Here is a 14,857-nt window from a genome sequence, read left to right on the forward strand (position 1 = left end):
TGAGGTCAAAAGGTTTGCCATCACTGGGATACATTGTCTCATCTGAGTTAAAAGGAGAGAAGATTAGAAATTTGCACTGCTCCCATGTGCATACCACTTAGGTCCAATACTTACATTCAGAATCCTATCTAATAAAGAGGGAATATGCTAATTAACCCTCACACCAATGCAAAGATGGTGGCGCACACAGCCAGTAAGGAGGAAATATGCGAATTGACTGCCCCACCCTCAACGATGGCAGCGCCCACAGCCACAACATGGCTGGCAGGGGAGGGCAGTTGTGGGAAATCAGGCCAGTCAGGAGGGGAGGGCAGTTAGGGGCAACCAGGCCAGCAGGGGATGGCAGATAGGGGCTACTGGGCAGGCAGGGGAGGGAGGGCAGTTGGGGGGGACCAGGCTGGCAGGAGAGGGCAGTTAGGGGCGACCTGGCCTGCAGGGGAGGGCAGTTGGGGGCGACTAGGCTGTCAGGGGAGCAGTTAGGCATTGATCAGGCTGGCAGGGGAGTGGTTAGGGGGTGATCAGGCTGGCAAGCATAAGTGGTTAGGGGCAATCAGGCAGGCAGGCAGGTGAGCAGTTGGGAGCCAGCAGTCCCGGATTGTGAGAGGGATGTCTGACTGCCGGTTTAGGCCCGATTCCACAGGGATCAGGCCAAAACCGGCAGTTGGACATCCCCAAGGGGTCCCAGATTGGAGAGAGTGCAGGCTGGGCTGAGGGACATCCCCTCCCTCAGTGCACAAATTTAGTGCACCAGGCCTCTAGTTGTATTATAAGAGAAAACTCTTGAGTTAAAAAAATTATTTTTAGAGAGAGAGGAAGGAAGAGGGATGGAGAGATGGAAAAATCGACCAGGTGTTCCTGCACACCCCCTACTGGGGATCGAGCCTGAAACCTAGGCATGTGCCCTGACCAGGAATCAAACCAGGGACCTCTTGGTTTATAGGTGGACTCTCAACCACTGAGCAACACCAGCCAGGCTATAAGAGAACATGGTTAATGTTTGCCTGGAATAAAAACCATTAATCCATTCTATTTTGTTTAAAATATATATTTTCACCCTAGCCGGTTTGGCTCAGTGGATAGAGCATCGGCCTGCAGACTCAAGGGTCCCAGGTTCGATTCCGGTCAAGGGCATGTACCTTGGTTGCGGGCATATCCCCAGTAGGGAGTGTGAAGGAGGCAGCTGATCGATGTTTCTCTCTCATCGATGTTTCTAACACTCTATCCCTCTCCCTTTCTCTCTGTAAAAAATCAATAAAATATATTTAAAAAATAAAATATATATTTTCACTTATAAGTCTTGGGGTACATTTATAAAATAATTCTTCAAACTGTATTAAATGTTAAGGCTAAAACTATTTATAGCAGGGGTGGGGAACCTTAAACCTTTTTTTCTTCCAAGGGCTACTTGGATATTTATAACATCATTTATGGGCCAAACAAAATGATTAACTTAAAAATTATGTTGCTATGAAAAAAGCTCCTAGATTTATTGAATTTCTTGTCCCACCTGTGGTTTCCTTGGCAGGGCCAGACCAAATGATACACCTGGCAGACCAGACGGTCCCCACCTCTGGTTTATATAAAAACATCTTAAGGTTAGGACTGTTTACAATATTTTTTTTTCCTTTTTATTGAACATATTGGGATGACACTGGTTAACAAAACTAGACAGATTTCAGGTACACAATTCCACAAAAAATGACTATTTACAATACTAATTTTATTTTCTGAAAGAAAAGAACACTGAGACGGTCATACCTGCAAGGGCTCTTGGACCTGGCATCCTCTCAGAATCAGTTACTTCCTGTGGATACACACAGCTGTAATTCATACAGGCTAATAATGTGTCTATTTGAGATGTTCGGATATCTTCTGGACAGTACAGGGGTAGAAATGCAACATCAATTGCTCTGTCCTGGTTCAGACCTTTAAAGAAAAATTACACTTTATTAAAGTTTAGTGGGTTAGTATATGGTGCTAATGAGGCCAAGTTGCTGATTTGATCCTAATATATGCCAAATAGCTTCACACCTATAAAAGACAGTTTGAGCCCTGGCTGGTGTGCTCAGTGGTTGGGGCATTGGTCCACACACTGAAGGGTTGAGGGTTTGATTCCTAGTCATGGGCATGTGCTTGGGTTGCAGGTTCATTTCCCAGCCCGGGTCTGGGCATGTGTGGGAGGCAGCCAATTGATGTGCGATGTGTCTCTCACATTGATGATCTCTCTCTCTCTCTCTCTCTCTCTCTCCCCCCCTCCCTCCCTCCCTCCTCTCTCCTCCCTCCCTCCCTCATTTCCTTCTCCCTCCCTCCCTCTCTCCCTCCTTCCTTTCCACTCTATCCTCAGGTGAGGATAAAAAAAAGACAGTTTGAAAACTGTGGCCTAAACTCTTAGCTGTGCAAACATTTATGAATACACTAGGGGCCCGGTGCATGAAATTTGTGCACTGGGTGTGTGTGAGGGGGGAGTGTCCCTCAGCCCAGCCTGCCCCCTCTCATATACTGGGAGCCCTCAGGCGTTGACCCCCATCACCCTCCAATTGCAGGATCGGCCCCTTGCCCACGCCTGACGCCTCTGACAGAGGTGTCAGGCCTGGGCAGGGGACCCTCATTTTCCCCCATCACTGGTTCTGCCCCCAGCCCAGGCCTGATGCCTCTGGCCCAGGCATCAGGCTTGTGCAGGGGACCCCCAGACCCCTCCGATTGCTGGCTCTGCCCCTTGCCCAGGCCTGATGCCTCAGCCAGAGGCGTAGACCCCCATCACCCTCTGATCACCTGATCGGCCCCTTGCCCAGGCCTGACGCCTCTGCCAGAGGTGTCAGGCTTGGACAGGGGACCCCCATCTCCCCCTGATCACTGGCTCTGGCCCCCGCCCAGGCCTGAGGCCTCTGGCCCAGGAATCATGCCTGGGCAGGGGACCCCAATCTCCCTCTGATCGCTTGCTCCACCCCCCGCCCAAGCCTGACGCCTCTGACCCAGGCTTCAGGCCTGGGCAAGGGGACCATCATATCCCCCCAATCCCCGGCTCCGCCCCCCACCCAGGCTTGATGCCTCGGCCAGAGGAGTTGACCCTCATCACCCTCCGATCACCAATCACCGGATCGGCCCCTTGACCAGGCCTGAGGCCTCCGGCAGAGGTGTCAGGCCTGGGCAGGGGACCCCCAGCTCCCCGCGGTTGCAGGCTCCGCCCCTGCCCAGGCCTAACGCCTCTGGCTGAGGCATCCAGCTCGGGTAGCAGGGACCCGCAGCTGCAGCGGCCCCGCGATCGTGGGCTCCGCTTTAGGCCCAGGCAAGGGACCCCTAGCTCCTGGGACTGCCAGCTTCGACCGTGTCCAGCTCCCATCGCTGGCTCCACCCCTACTTCCTGCTATCACTGGCCAGGGCGGCAAAGGCGCCTGATTCTCTGATCATGGCTGGGGGGCAGGGCAAAGGCGGCCCCAGGGCCGCCTTTGCCCTGCCCCCCTGCTCTTAGCTCCCCCCTGGGTTTCCGATCACTGTCAGTGGCAGGGGGCTTCTTCCTGCTTTCCCTTTCGCCTCCCTGCATTGTGCCTACATATGCAAATTAACCGCTATCTTGTTGGCAGTTAACTGCCAATCATAGTTGGCAGTTAATTTGCATATAGCCCTGATTAGCCAATGAAAAGGGTATCGTCGTACGCCAATTACCATTTTTCTCTTTTATTAGTATAGATGTTATTGGTTGAAAGAGGAGACAGTTCAGTGCAGTGTTTCACCACTGCTAGAAAAAAAATAAAAAAATTTCAGAAAATTTTCTCTACTGATGAAAGGTTGAAGGTTAATATCTTAATAAGCAGAGAACAGCCTCGTCACATAAATGAAGACTTGTATAGTGCTTTCTTCATCATTCATGAGAAAACTATTGGTTCTCTCATTGCCATTTGGACTTAAGGATATACTGGTATGGTATGGTATGGTATGGTATGGTATGGTATGGTATGGTATGGTATGGTATGCAGCATAATAACTAGGTCCAATCTGTCCTCAAATATATGTGTCAATAACTTACTCTTAGGGCTATAAGAGGCTGCAGTAGAAAAGAGGCTATAGGGGACCAACCAAACTGAATCCTGACCTACTACTGTCATCTTTTTACATGGGTCAATGTCAGTTAGGGTGGACAAAAGACTTCCTAGAGGCAAGGGTCTGAGCTGGGTACTAAAGGATGAATAGCTTTTAAGTAAACAGGAGGGTATTTCAGGCAGGGAATGGAGTAGCCAAAAGTATAGGCCAGAGTAAAGGAGCCCATTGTGGCTGAAGCAAGGGTAAACACACAGAACAAAACTATATGAATTCTATCTAGTTACCCAAACCAGAAACCTGGGAGCTATCCATAACTCCTCCCTTTCATTCTTCCATGATATTTGTCACAGGGTCCTATAGATTCTATGACCTTAATATCTCTCCTATTCATCCTTACAGAGATTCTTAACTACTTAGTATGATCCAATGATGTGTAAACAAAGTCCTTCCTGTTGAGTTGTAAACTAATCTAGAAATGCAAATCCATTATTTGCTTTTTATGGGCAAATGACACAAAATTCCATAGCTTTAAGGTAACATATGACTAAGGGCTAAAGATTTGTAAGGAATTACTGAAATTTGGTTTTCATAAACTAAAATAGCCATGATATCTAGAATTTACTGAGGATTCCAACTCAGTATTACAAGTATAGCTACCTCATGAAACTTAGCAATGCTGCAAAACCCTTGTAAATGTGCACATCTGGGTGTCTTATTTCCTTGATGCTAAGATTAAATTTAACTCTCAGATATAACTCTCATCAATTTAGTAAGTATTTTATTTTACTTATTTATGTTCTTAAATATATTTTTATTGATTTCAGAGAGGAAGGGAGAGGGAGAGAGAGATAGAAACATCAATGATGAGAGGAAATCATTGATTGGCTGCCTTCTGCACACTCCCTACTGGGGATCGAGCCTGCAACCAGGGCATGGGCCCTTGACCAGAATCGAACCTGGGACCCTTCAGTCCACAGGCTGATGCTCTTTCCACTGAGCCAAACCACCTGGGGCTAATAGGTATTTTAAATAAAAAGTAAACACTGCATTCAATGCTTCCATTGACCATAAAATGCAGTCCAACTTGAAAATGTGAAAGAAAATATGCTTTGAAATTGAGAAATATCTGAAGTTGGAAATCCTGATATTTTCAGGAAGATAGTTTTATTATCAGCATGTCATTGATACTACTTTCAGTTAATTCCTAAACTGTAAATTAAAGTGATTTAGATTCTATACTATTAATAATAATAGAGGGCGGTGCACAAAAATTCGTGCACTTGGGGGGGGTCCCTCAGCCTGGCCTGCGTCCTCTCGCAGTCCAGGACCCCTCAGGGGATGTCCACCTGCCAGTTTAGGCCCCCTCCCTGGGGGATCAGGCCTCAGCTGGCAGACAGACATCCCTCTGGCAGCCTGGGAGCCGCAGTCGGACATCCTTAGTGCTGCCAAGGAGGCCGGAGAGGCTCCCGCCACTGTTGCTGCGCTTGCAGCCATCAGCCTGTCAGCCTGGCTTGTGACTGAGTAGAGATCCCCTGTGGGAGCACACTGACCACCAGGGGACAGCTCCTGCATTGAGCATCTGCCCCCTGGTGGTCAGTGCATGTCATAGCCACCTGTCCTTCCCATTTGTTCCGCCTTTAGGGTCAATTCACATATTATCCTTTTATTATATAGGATTTGTTAGTTCTTTGGTTAAAACTAGAATTCAGAGTTTTGTTAGAGAAATAAATAGGGTTCCTACATATGTTTGTTTTCTCTGTAATAGAAAACTAAGGAAACATAATTTTTATGGCCTGACTTCAACCTAGCCAGAAAGTAGGACTAGAAGATATCCAAATTTCTTTTAACTCTAGTAAAATATCTCATCAGGAAAAAATCCCTTTTTTCCCTTCTTGCCAGAAAGCAGACATAAAATTGATATCAAATGATAGAATTTTAGTTATTCCCAAGTACCTAGAAACACCTATTTTTTGTTTTCTATTAAATATTCTGTTTTGTTTCATCCATACATGGCATATTTTTCACTGTCTTTTATCCCTGCTAACCACCTTAAGTCATTGAAAACAGGCAAGATATAAAACAGTATAGTTATAATATGAATTAAAAGTGGTTGGGCAGAATGATAAATTTGCCTTCTTCACATTTGATTCTTGCTTTTATGTGGTGCATAGCAAAAGCCTCAAAGGTTTACAATTACTAGTAAGACAGCGGAGATGTTTAATGAACCAGTACCTTGTTAAAAAGAAGAAAAATATTCAAATTATGTGTTTCCAGATGAACTCATTATTTCCATGGTTACTTTTTTGTGATATAAGGGAAATTGTTGCTGTAATATTTGTTTCCTAGATATAAAACTAAGATGGATAAACTTGACCCCAAAAGACGAAGTAATGCAGTCTAGTGAAAAAAAGCATCTGAAATTTATATGTAAGACTCCTTAACAGAGTGAATAGAAATTCACACTTTTCATAGATTATACACATGTATGTACATATTTATGTGTAAGAAGGTAGGGGAAGTGGGAGCGGGAGAGAGTAAAGGAGAAAAAAGGAATCTTGATAAAGGTCAAGGTAATTCATTCCAGTAGTCCAGATATAAAAATCTATGAACTGCAGTTTCTTTCAGGCATTAAATTCATTTGCCAATGATTTTTCCTTATTCTTGCATTTTAAGGTAACAAGATCTTTCTTTAAAACACAAATACAAATAAAATGTTTTCCTTGACTGAGATTAGCTCATGTGGGCTAAAATTTTATAATAGAAATATTTTTGTGTACATTTTCACTCATTAAAAACAAACTTAAAAATAAATATACAAAAATATATTGGTTCCTTTACAATTTTATAAATTCTGTAGCTACTTCTCTATTTTGAACAACCTGAGGAAATTAGCTTATTTCCCTTATCAGACAGGGGATGTTTATTCAGTAGTTTCTTTCTGTTCAATCTGTGTTACTTGAGAATTTTATTTTCTTCAGGGCTAAACAGACTCCTGTTTATAGGAGCATCTATTGATTAGTACCCTTTTCTCTTTAACCTACATTTTACCTTTCGATGGTTCAGATGCTCTGAGTAAGAGACAGAGAATATGGGTAAGAAAGTGGTGCCTAACAGAGAACAGAATCAGTTTTAGAAGTAGTCAGTCTGGGATGAGGAAAGTTCCCTAGGTTCCCAATCTTTTTCCCCCAAATACTTTCCAAGGACTTGCCAATGTTTAAGAGCCCACAGTTAGAGCTTAATGTATTCTAGAAGTAGTGCTCTACTCCTTTGGTTTGAACCAAACAAGAGCACTCTTTGGGCTTAATTTTTTTTGTGAGGGCACTTCATTTTTTTTGAAGCAAAATACTATCATCTATATTTAAAATATGTTAAATGAATATATCCAAAGGGAAAAACAGTTGACTTACCAAGGATGGTTACTTCAAAATGTCCAAGACTTTGGGCACTCTTAAAATCACTAAGGTTTGGGGGCCTTTCTTCTGGTGCTATGTATTTTGCAGGCTGAGAATTATACTGCTGAATAAGAAAATTTTTGTGTTCGAAATTAAATTTCCGTGGAATACTTTCAGGATGAAGAAATCTGTAACATAGGTGCTCTATTAAGCCAAACTTTTTCTTTCTCCACAGTTGACTTTCCCAGGTATGAGTTAGAGTTTTTCTGGCTTTCCATTTAATACCAGTGCTTGCACTTTCTCTACCTGTTAAAGACACAATAAAATAAACACAATTGACCTATAAATTAACCAAATCAAGCCATTTTCTACAAAAAAAAGCAGATTAAAGAGAAATAGTTAACTTTAAAAATCTAACAACCACCTACAAAATACAGATTGAATATCTAAAAGATATTTATTAAAGTGAGGAAAGAACAAAATTCACTTTCAAAATAAACTTTTACTCTAAAGTATTAAAAAGTAATATTGTTTTCTTTGCTAATGGCTTTATGGAGATTTGTTAATTATCTTCTTTATACGTTTTCTGTATTTTCTAAATGTTCATAAATAAACATATATTCCTTTTATATTCAGTGACAAGTTCAAGGTAAAACAAATTCGTGAGATCAATAACCTTTAGAGATGGGACCACCACTCACTATTGGTGGAATTTAAGATTAAAACAATATTCTGTTCATCTTTGCTGAACAAAAAGTAGCCTGAACAAATACAAGACAGTCTTTTCCTCAGATATAACTCTCCTTCAAAAGGACCATTTGTTTATATGACACCTCTTTCAGATATAACTGACATATGGAAAACAAAGAGGGAACTAAATTGAGATAAAAGATTGCTTCAATTCTGGATTGTTCTCTAACATCAAGTTAATTTATCATTTATGTACAGTTTGTCTAACAGTTTCTAAGGCAGAATATAATACCTCCCCCACACATTATGACATTCATTCATTCAGCAAATAATTATTAAGTACCTATTAGGTACTATACACTGTCCTAAGAAATTTTGTGAAATATGATTTTAATTGAATAATATACCCTGGAAACTGAAAATATTTGGTATAATCAGAAAAAAATAGATTTTGGAACAAGACCCTCATGTTGTCAGTTCTGCTAGCTGAGGAAAGCTGACAGCAACTCTGTTTCAAAGTTTACCATGGCTGCTGAATTGCTTCCATGTAGGCTGCTTATGCCTTGCTATTCATTATTACCATAGCATTAAAAAACACACAACAACCTTGATGAGGCAGAAAGGAGCATCAATAGTAAGGTTTCAATTTGATTAATATCTTATCTAATAAAAGAGGAACATGGTAATTGATGTACGACCGCTACCCTTCCCATTGGCTAATCAGGGCAATATGCAAATTAACTGCCAGCCAAGATGGCGGCCGGCAGCCAGAAAGCTTGAAACTAACATGAGGCTTGCTTGCTTCAGTGATGGAGCACTCCAACGTTCCCTGCCTGCCGCTGCAGGCCTCTGAGCTGCAAGCAACTATGTAACAAACATAGAAGCTAAACAAAACCCCAGAAACCTGCCAGGCTTCAGCCAGCAGGATCGCAACATTGTAAGCAAACGCCAGAAACCTACTTTCAGCAGCGGAGGCCTAAGAGCTGGAGCCAAGCCTCAAAGCTAAAGCTGGCCCAGAATAAAAAAAAAAAGAAAAGAAAAGAAAAAAAGGAGCGGTTGGGAGCTTCAGTCACCCCCAGCCTGAAAACAGCCCTCAGCTCCTCACCCAGACTGCCCAGGCACCCCAGTGGGGACCCCCACCCTAAAGGGTGTGTGACCAGCTGCAAAAAGCCATCAACCCCTCACCCAGGCTGGCCAGGCACCCCAGTGGGGACCCCCACCCTGATCCAGGACACCCTTCAGGGCAAACCAGCCGGCACCCACACGTGCACCAGGCCTCTACCCTATTTAGTAAAAGGGTAATATGCCTCCCAGCACCTGGATCAGCGGAGCCACGAGGCCACCCGGCACCGGGATCAGCGTGACAGGGGGCAGCGCCCAAACCCCCTAATCGCCCTGCGGCTCTGTGTGTGACAGAGTGTGGCGCCCCAACCCCCTCCCCCACGGGCCCTGCTCTGTGTGTGATGGGGTAGAGCCATAACCTCCCCATCGGCCCTGCCCTGAGTGTGAGAGTGGTGGCACCCCAGCCCCCTGATCGGCCCTGCTCTGTGGGTGATAGAGGGCGGCGCCCCAACCCCCTGATGAGCCCTGCTCTGTGCATGACAGGGGGCGGTGCCCCAACCCCCTGATTGGCCCTGCTCTGTGTGTGACAGGGTACAGAGCCCCAACCCCCCGATGGACCCTGCTCTGTGAGTGACAGGGGGCAGCGCCCCAACCCCCTGATGGGCCCTGCTCTGTGCATGACAGGGGGCAGTGCCCCAACCCCCCTGATGGGCCCTGCTCTGTGAGTGACAGAGGGAAATGCCCCAACCCCCTGATTGGCCCTGCTCTGTGCGTGACAGGGGGTGGCGCCGCAACCACCCCATCGACCCTGCCTTGAGTGTCACAGGGGATGGTGCCCCAACCCCCCAATCGGCCCTACCCTGAGCATGACTGAGGGTGGATCACAACCTCCCGATTGCCCAGCTCTGTGTATGACAGGGGGCGGCGCCCCAACTCCCCAATCGGCCCTCCTTTGAGCCCGACCAGGGGCTGCACCTAGGGATTGGACCTGACCTCTGCCACTTGGGAGCAGGCCTAAGCCAGCAGGTCGTTATCTCCTGAGGGGTCCCAGACTGCGAGAGGGCATAGGCTGGGCTGAGGAACCCCCGTCCCCCCCCCAAGTGCACAAATTTTTGTGCACCGGGCCTCTAGTACTACTTCTGCTTTACTAACTTTATTCCATATTCTTAGACTACTTTTTGGGTTACTTTTTAAAAAAATATTTTTATTGATTTCAGAGAAGAAGGGAGAAGGAGAGAGAGAGAGAGAGAAACATCAATGATGGGAGTGAATCATTGATAGGCTGATAGGCTGCCTCCTGCATACCCCTGACTAGGGATAGAGCCTGCAACCAGGGCATGTGCCCTTGACTGGAATCGAACTCGGGACCCTTCATTCGGCAGATCAATGCTCTATCCACTGAGCCAAATCAGCTACTTTTTGGTTTCTTAAAACTCACAAGAGACTTACTAAAATTTTATTACAAGGTAAAATACTAGGTTAAATTATAATAAAAGATGAAGAAGATGAATATATACTTCTAACCAGGAATTTAAAATACTGCAATATTCCAAGACTCTTTAAACTCAAAATTCAGTTGATGAATTCATTTAACATCTCATAAAATGCTTGACAACAAAAATAATAAAATATTTAATCACACATGAAAAGGAAAGGAATCAATCAATGCCAACAGAAAAACTCAGTTAATAGTATTAGACTAAACTGAGAATTGGGCAGTGATTTAATATTTTTACTTTCTAGAAATAAATCTCCCCTCCCCAAACTAATAAGTACATAATTAGAGCAGCAATAAGTAGCTATGACAATGTTCCAAGTTATATTGTGTGTTCATGATTGACTTGTTAAAAAATATAGCATGCAAAGAACAAGTTATAGGTTATTTTAATTTTTAAAATTGAATAATTACATTTACCTTATAAAAAATCCTATGGTTGACCCTGGCAGGAATAACTCAAAATATTTTCTATGCCTATTTTCTTTTTTTAAAAATATATTTTATTGGTTTTTTACAGAGAGGAAAGGAGAGGGATAGAGAGTTAGAAACATCGATGAGAGAGAAACATCGATCAGCTGCCTCCCGCACACCCCCCACTAGGGATGTGCCCGCAACCAAGACACATGCCCTTGACCGGAATTGAACCTAGGACCCTTCAGTCCACAGGCCAACGCTCTATCCAGTGAGCCAAACCAGTCAGGGCTATGCCTATTTTCTTTTTTTAGTGTTAATATTAAGGACTAGCAAGGTACAAATAGTTATAGTAAAAATTCCTCTGAAAAACCATGCTTTTTATTTTTTAACTAGAGGCCCGGTGCACAAAAATTTGTCCCTCAGCCCGCCCTGTGCCCTCTTGCAATCTGGGGCCCCTTGGGGGCCCCTTCCCCTGGCTGCTGGCACCAGTTTTCCTCCGGTGCCCGGAACCCAGGCCTTCATTCTTCGCCGGAAGGAGCCCGCACAGTGGGCGAGGGGCTTAGCTCTTTAAAAATACTTCTGAATGTTTGGTAAATAACCCTGTAGGAATCTACTTTCTGAAATATGTTGGTTGTTAAGGGCTGATTTGGGTAATCAACAGAATGTATGTTAAAATCCTAATTCCCCAGAACCTCAGAATGTACCTGTATATAGAGATAAGATCTTTAAAGAGGGGATTACATTAAATTGAGGCAGTTCCAGTGGGACCCTTAGCCCATCTCACTGAAGTCCTTATAAGAAGAGGAATGTTGGGGTCCTGCCTCAGCAGGTCCAGGAGTTCCCAAAGGTGTGGATGGAGTCGGCGAAAAAGGAATGACACAGAGGCAGCGTTCAGGTGATCATCATAGCCAGGTTCTCTTTTTATTGTCCTGTGACATCTATATTTATACTCTTTGATCCTATAAGCATGCCTCTATAAGCTTTTTTTTTTTTTTGCTGAGGAGAGCACGGGGTCCGTTTATTGGGGGGTCAGTCAAAGGGGGAGCTGGCTAGGGTGGGGTAAGGCAGCTACTTGTCTGGCCCCCGAGAAACCCAACTTGAGTCCAGAGCCTCGACTGCTTTGAAGCCACAGTCTTCCTCCACCTTTATCTGCACGGGGGCCAGCTCCGGAGTCAGGGGGACTCCCGCCCGGCCCCCTTCCGGTGGCACTCGCCACCTCTTCCAACCGCTGGGCCCCTCGCCAGGGGCCGGGCTGCTGGCTTCTGTGGGCGCTGGCGTCCTCCTGGGCGGGGACAGCCCCACTTTCTCTGGAGGTTCGTTCTCAGTGTTGCCTGGGGTGGGGGCATCTGTGCCCTGGCTGCCCTTGTCCTCCAGTAAGATGGTGAACTGGCTGGCCCGGTAGTTGTCCAGCACCTTCATGAGGAACCTCCGCTCTTGCTGGAGTCCCCCGTGTTATCCTCTATATCTGATGGAGCCTGTTCAGGACCCGCTCCTTCGCCTGCTCGATCTCCCTGCAGCGCTGATCCAGCCCCTGGTATTTCCTGCGACCGAGTTCCCCTTGGCGCCGCCGTTGCCAGCCTCAGGCTGCCACCTCTTTGTCTAGCTCCTGGAGGCTGGAGCTGCCCAGACCCCCAGACATGAACTCCACTTCGGTCTCAAGCTCGCTCTCCAGGATGTGACCACCTTCAGCGGAGGCAGCGCCAGCTCCCAGCCAGGAGGTGCTGAGAACTTCTCAAAGCCCACGGCTGCCATGGACCCCTCTCTCTGCTCCAGCTCCATTTCTCCCTGGCTCCCGACGCAGAACTTCCAACCTTGCAAGCCTCTAGTTTAAAGTGGCTTACGCCCATCCAATTTCACAGCCAGGCACCCAGGCCCGGCTGCTAAGCCTCCTGGGACTTGTAGTTCTCTATTTCCGGCTTGCCTCCCTGCCCCACCCCCACCCCAGTCCCACCTGAAAGGCCCTGCTGGCTGGTCTAACCCTGTGGCCAGGCATCTGAGTCACCTGGGGTCTTTATTCTTGTCCCGAAACCATGCCTTCTGACCATGGAGACTCTCCTCTTGGGAGGCCCCTGGGTCTCCTTCTGGGTCTCCTCAGCCCAGGCACTGGATGGCGTGCCCCAGCAGCGATGCAGCCCTGGCGCCTGGGTCTCCTTCTGGGTCTCCTGCTGGGGCCTGGCTGTGTCAACTGGATCGCTTGCCCCAGCTGCAACACAGCCCCGGGCCCTGGGTCTCCTCAGCCTGGGCACCGGATCGCGTGCCCCAGCGGCGACGCAGCCCTGGCCCCTGGGTCTACTTCTGGGTCTCCTTCTGGGGCCTGGCTGCGTTGCCCCCGGGGACAAATAGTGTGCCCTAGATGCGACGCAGCCCCGGGCCCTGGGTCTCCTCAGTCTGGGCACTGGATTGCGTGCCCCAGCGGCAACGCAGGCCCAGTGCCTGGGTCTCCTTCTGGGTCTCCTGCTGGGGCCTGGCTGCATCGCCCCTGGGGTCCAGATGGTGTCCCCAGGCAGCTATGCAGCCTGGCCTCTGGCCCTGCCTCTGGGTGTTCTCCCATCACTGGTGATCAGGGATCTGCGAAGCCAGGCGGGGCAGGGCCAGGCCACATTATGTTTTTAAGCCTAATGCATGATTACAAGACAGGTTAATTATATAAAAAAATTATACTTTTGTGTAATAATATATGATTACATAATGTAATTATAATTGTAATGATTCATTTTACCCTTCTTTCTGTTGAGAACAAATTTAGAGTTAAGTGAGGAAAATATTCAGGGGAAGACCACATTTAGGTTGTGAGGTAAAAAAGGACACAGTATAAATGATTGCATGTAGGAATGGTGACTGTTTTTAATTCATAAAACTTACTCTGAGGATGTCATTATGTAAATAAGAGTTATAGGCATAGGTGTATGGAGGCATGGGAGAGGGAGAAGAACTATTTTCATTTCCTCTTCCTCTCTTGGTTCAACTGACTGCACCCTGGAACAAGATCTATAAGGCTAGAAAAGAATAAGATAGTCTAGTCCAGCCGTGGGCAAATTACGGCCCAATGAATAAAACTAAAAAAAAAAAAAGACTGTACCCTTTTATGTAATGATGTTTACTTTGAATTTATATTAGTTCACAGAAACACTCCATCCATGCTTTTGTTACGGCCCTCCGGTCCAGTTTAAGAACCCATTGTGGCCCTCGAGTCAAAGAGTTTGCCCACCCCTGGTCTAGTCAGTGATAAGTTCTATAATTAGTAGCAAATATATAACAGACTTTTTAAAGAGTTGTGTAAGTCAGAGGTTACCTGCAATGTCTTGTATTTCAGTAGCACTGTTATTGTCTATTGTTAATGTTCAATGTATGTTTTATCTATTTATCTAAGTTATCAGATATAAGTGATAAAATGTTCAACTTTGTAGCCTTAAAAAAACCCAGCACTATAAGTCCACACTCACAAACTAATTATATATTCACAAACGAGTGTCTTTTGGATAGTAATTTCCAAAACTATTATGAAACACTAGAGGCCCGGTGCAGAAAAATTTGTGCACTCGGGGGGGGGGGTCCCTCAGCCCGGCCTGTGCCCTCTCACAGTCTGAGACCCCTCAGGGGATGTCCACCTGCTGGCTTAGGCCCGCTCCCCGGGGGATTGTGCCTAAGCTGGCAGTCAGACATCACTCTGGCAGCCCAGGAGCCCTTGGGGGATGTCAACTTGCCAGCGAGGAGAAGGCCAGAGCTGTAGTCAGACATCCATAGCACTGCTGAGGAGGTGGGA

At 46.0% G+C, this 14,857-nt stretch overlaps 1 protein-coding gene, 1 long non-coding RNA gene and 1 pseudogene across 2 annotated transcripts in view; 1 reads left to right on the forward strand and 2 right to left on the reverse strand.

Annotated features, from left to right (window-relative positions):
- Positions 1 to 14,857, forward strand: part of LOC132224847 (uncharacterized) — a 111,998-nt gene that overhangs the window by 47,422 nt on the left and 49,719 nt on the right. The window lies entirely within an intron of this gene.
- RADX (RPA1 related single stranded DNA binding protein, X-linked) overlaps positions 1 to 14,857 on the reverse strand; it is a 68,001-nt gene that overhangs the window by 3,290 nt on the left and 49,854 nt on the right. Inside the window, exons 12-13 of the mRNA XM_059679939.1 lie at positions 7,446 to 7,736; positions 1,759 to 1,926 (exon numbers count right to left, since the gene is read on the reverse strand). Coding sequence (XP_059535922.1) covers positions 1,759 to 1,926; positions 7,446 to 7,736 — 459 coding nt within the window. The remainder of the gene's footprint in view (positions 1 to 1,758; positions 1,927 to 7,445; positions 7,737 to 14,857) is intronic.
- On the reverse strand, positions 12,124 to 12,846 carry LOC132224300 (TCF3 fusion partner-like; annotated as a pseudogene).

Source organism: Myotis daubentonii, chromosome X (assembly GCF_963259705.1).
Source record: "Myotis daubentonii chromosome X, mMyoDau2.1, whole genome shotgun sequence".
NCBI classification, from domain to species: Eukaryota; Metazoa; Chordata; class Mammalia; order Chiroptera; family Vespertilionidae; genus Myotis; species Myotis daubentonii.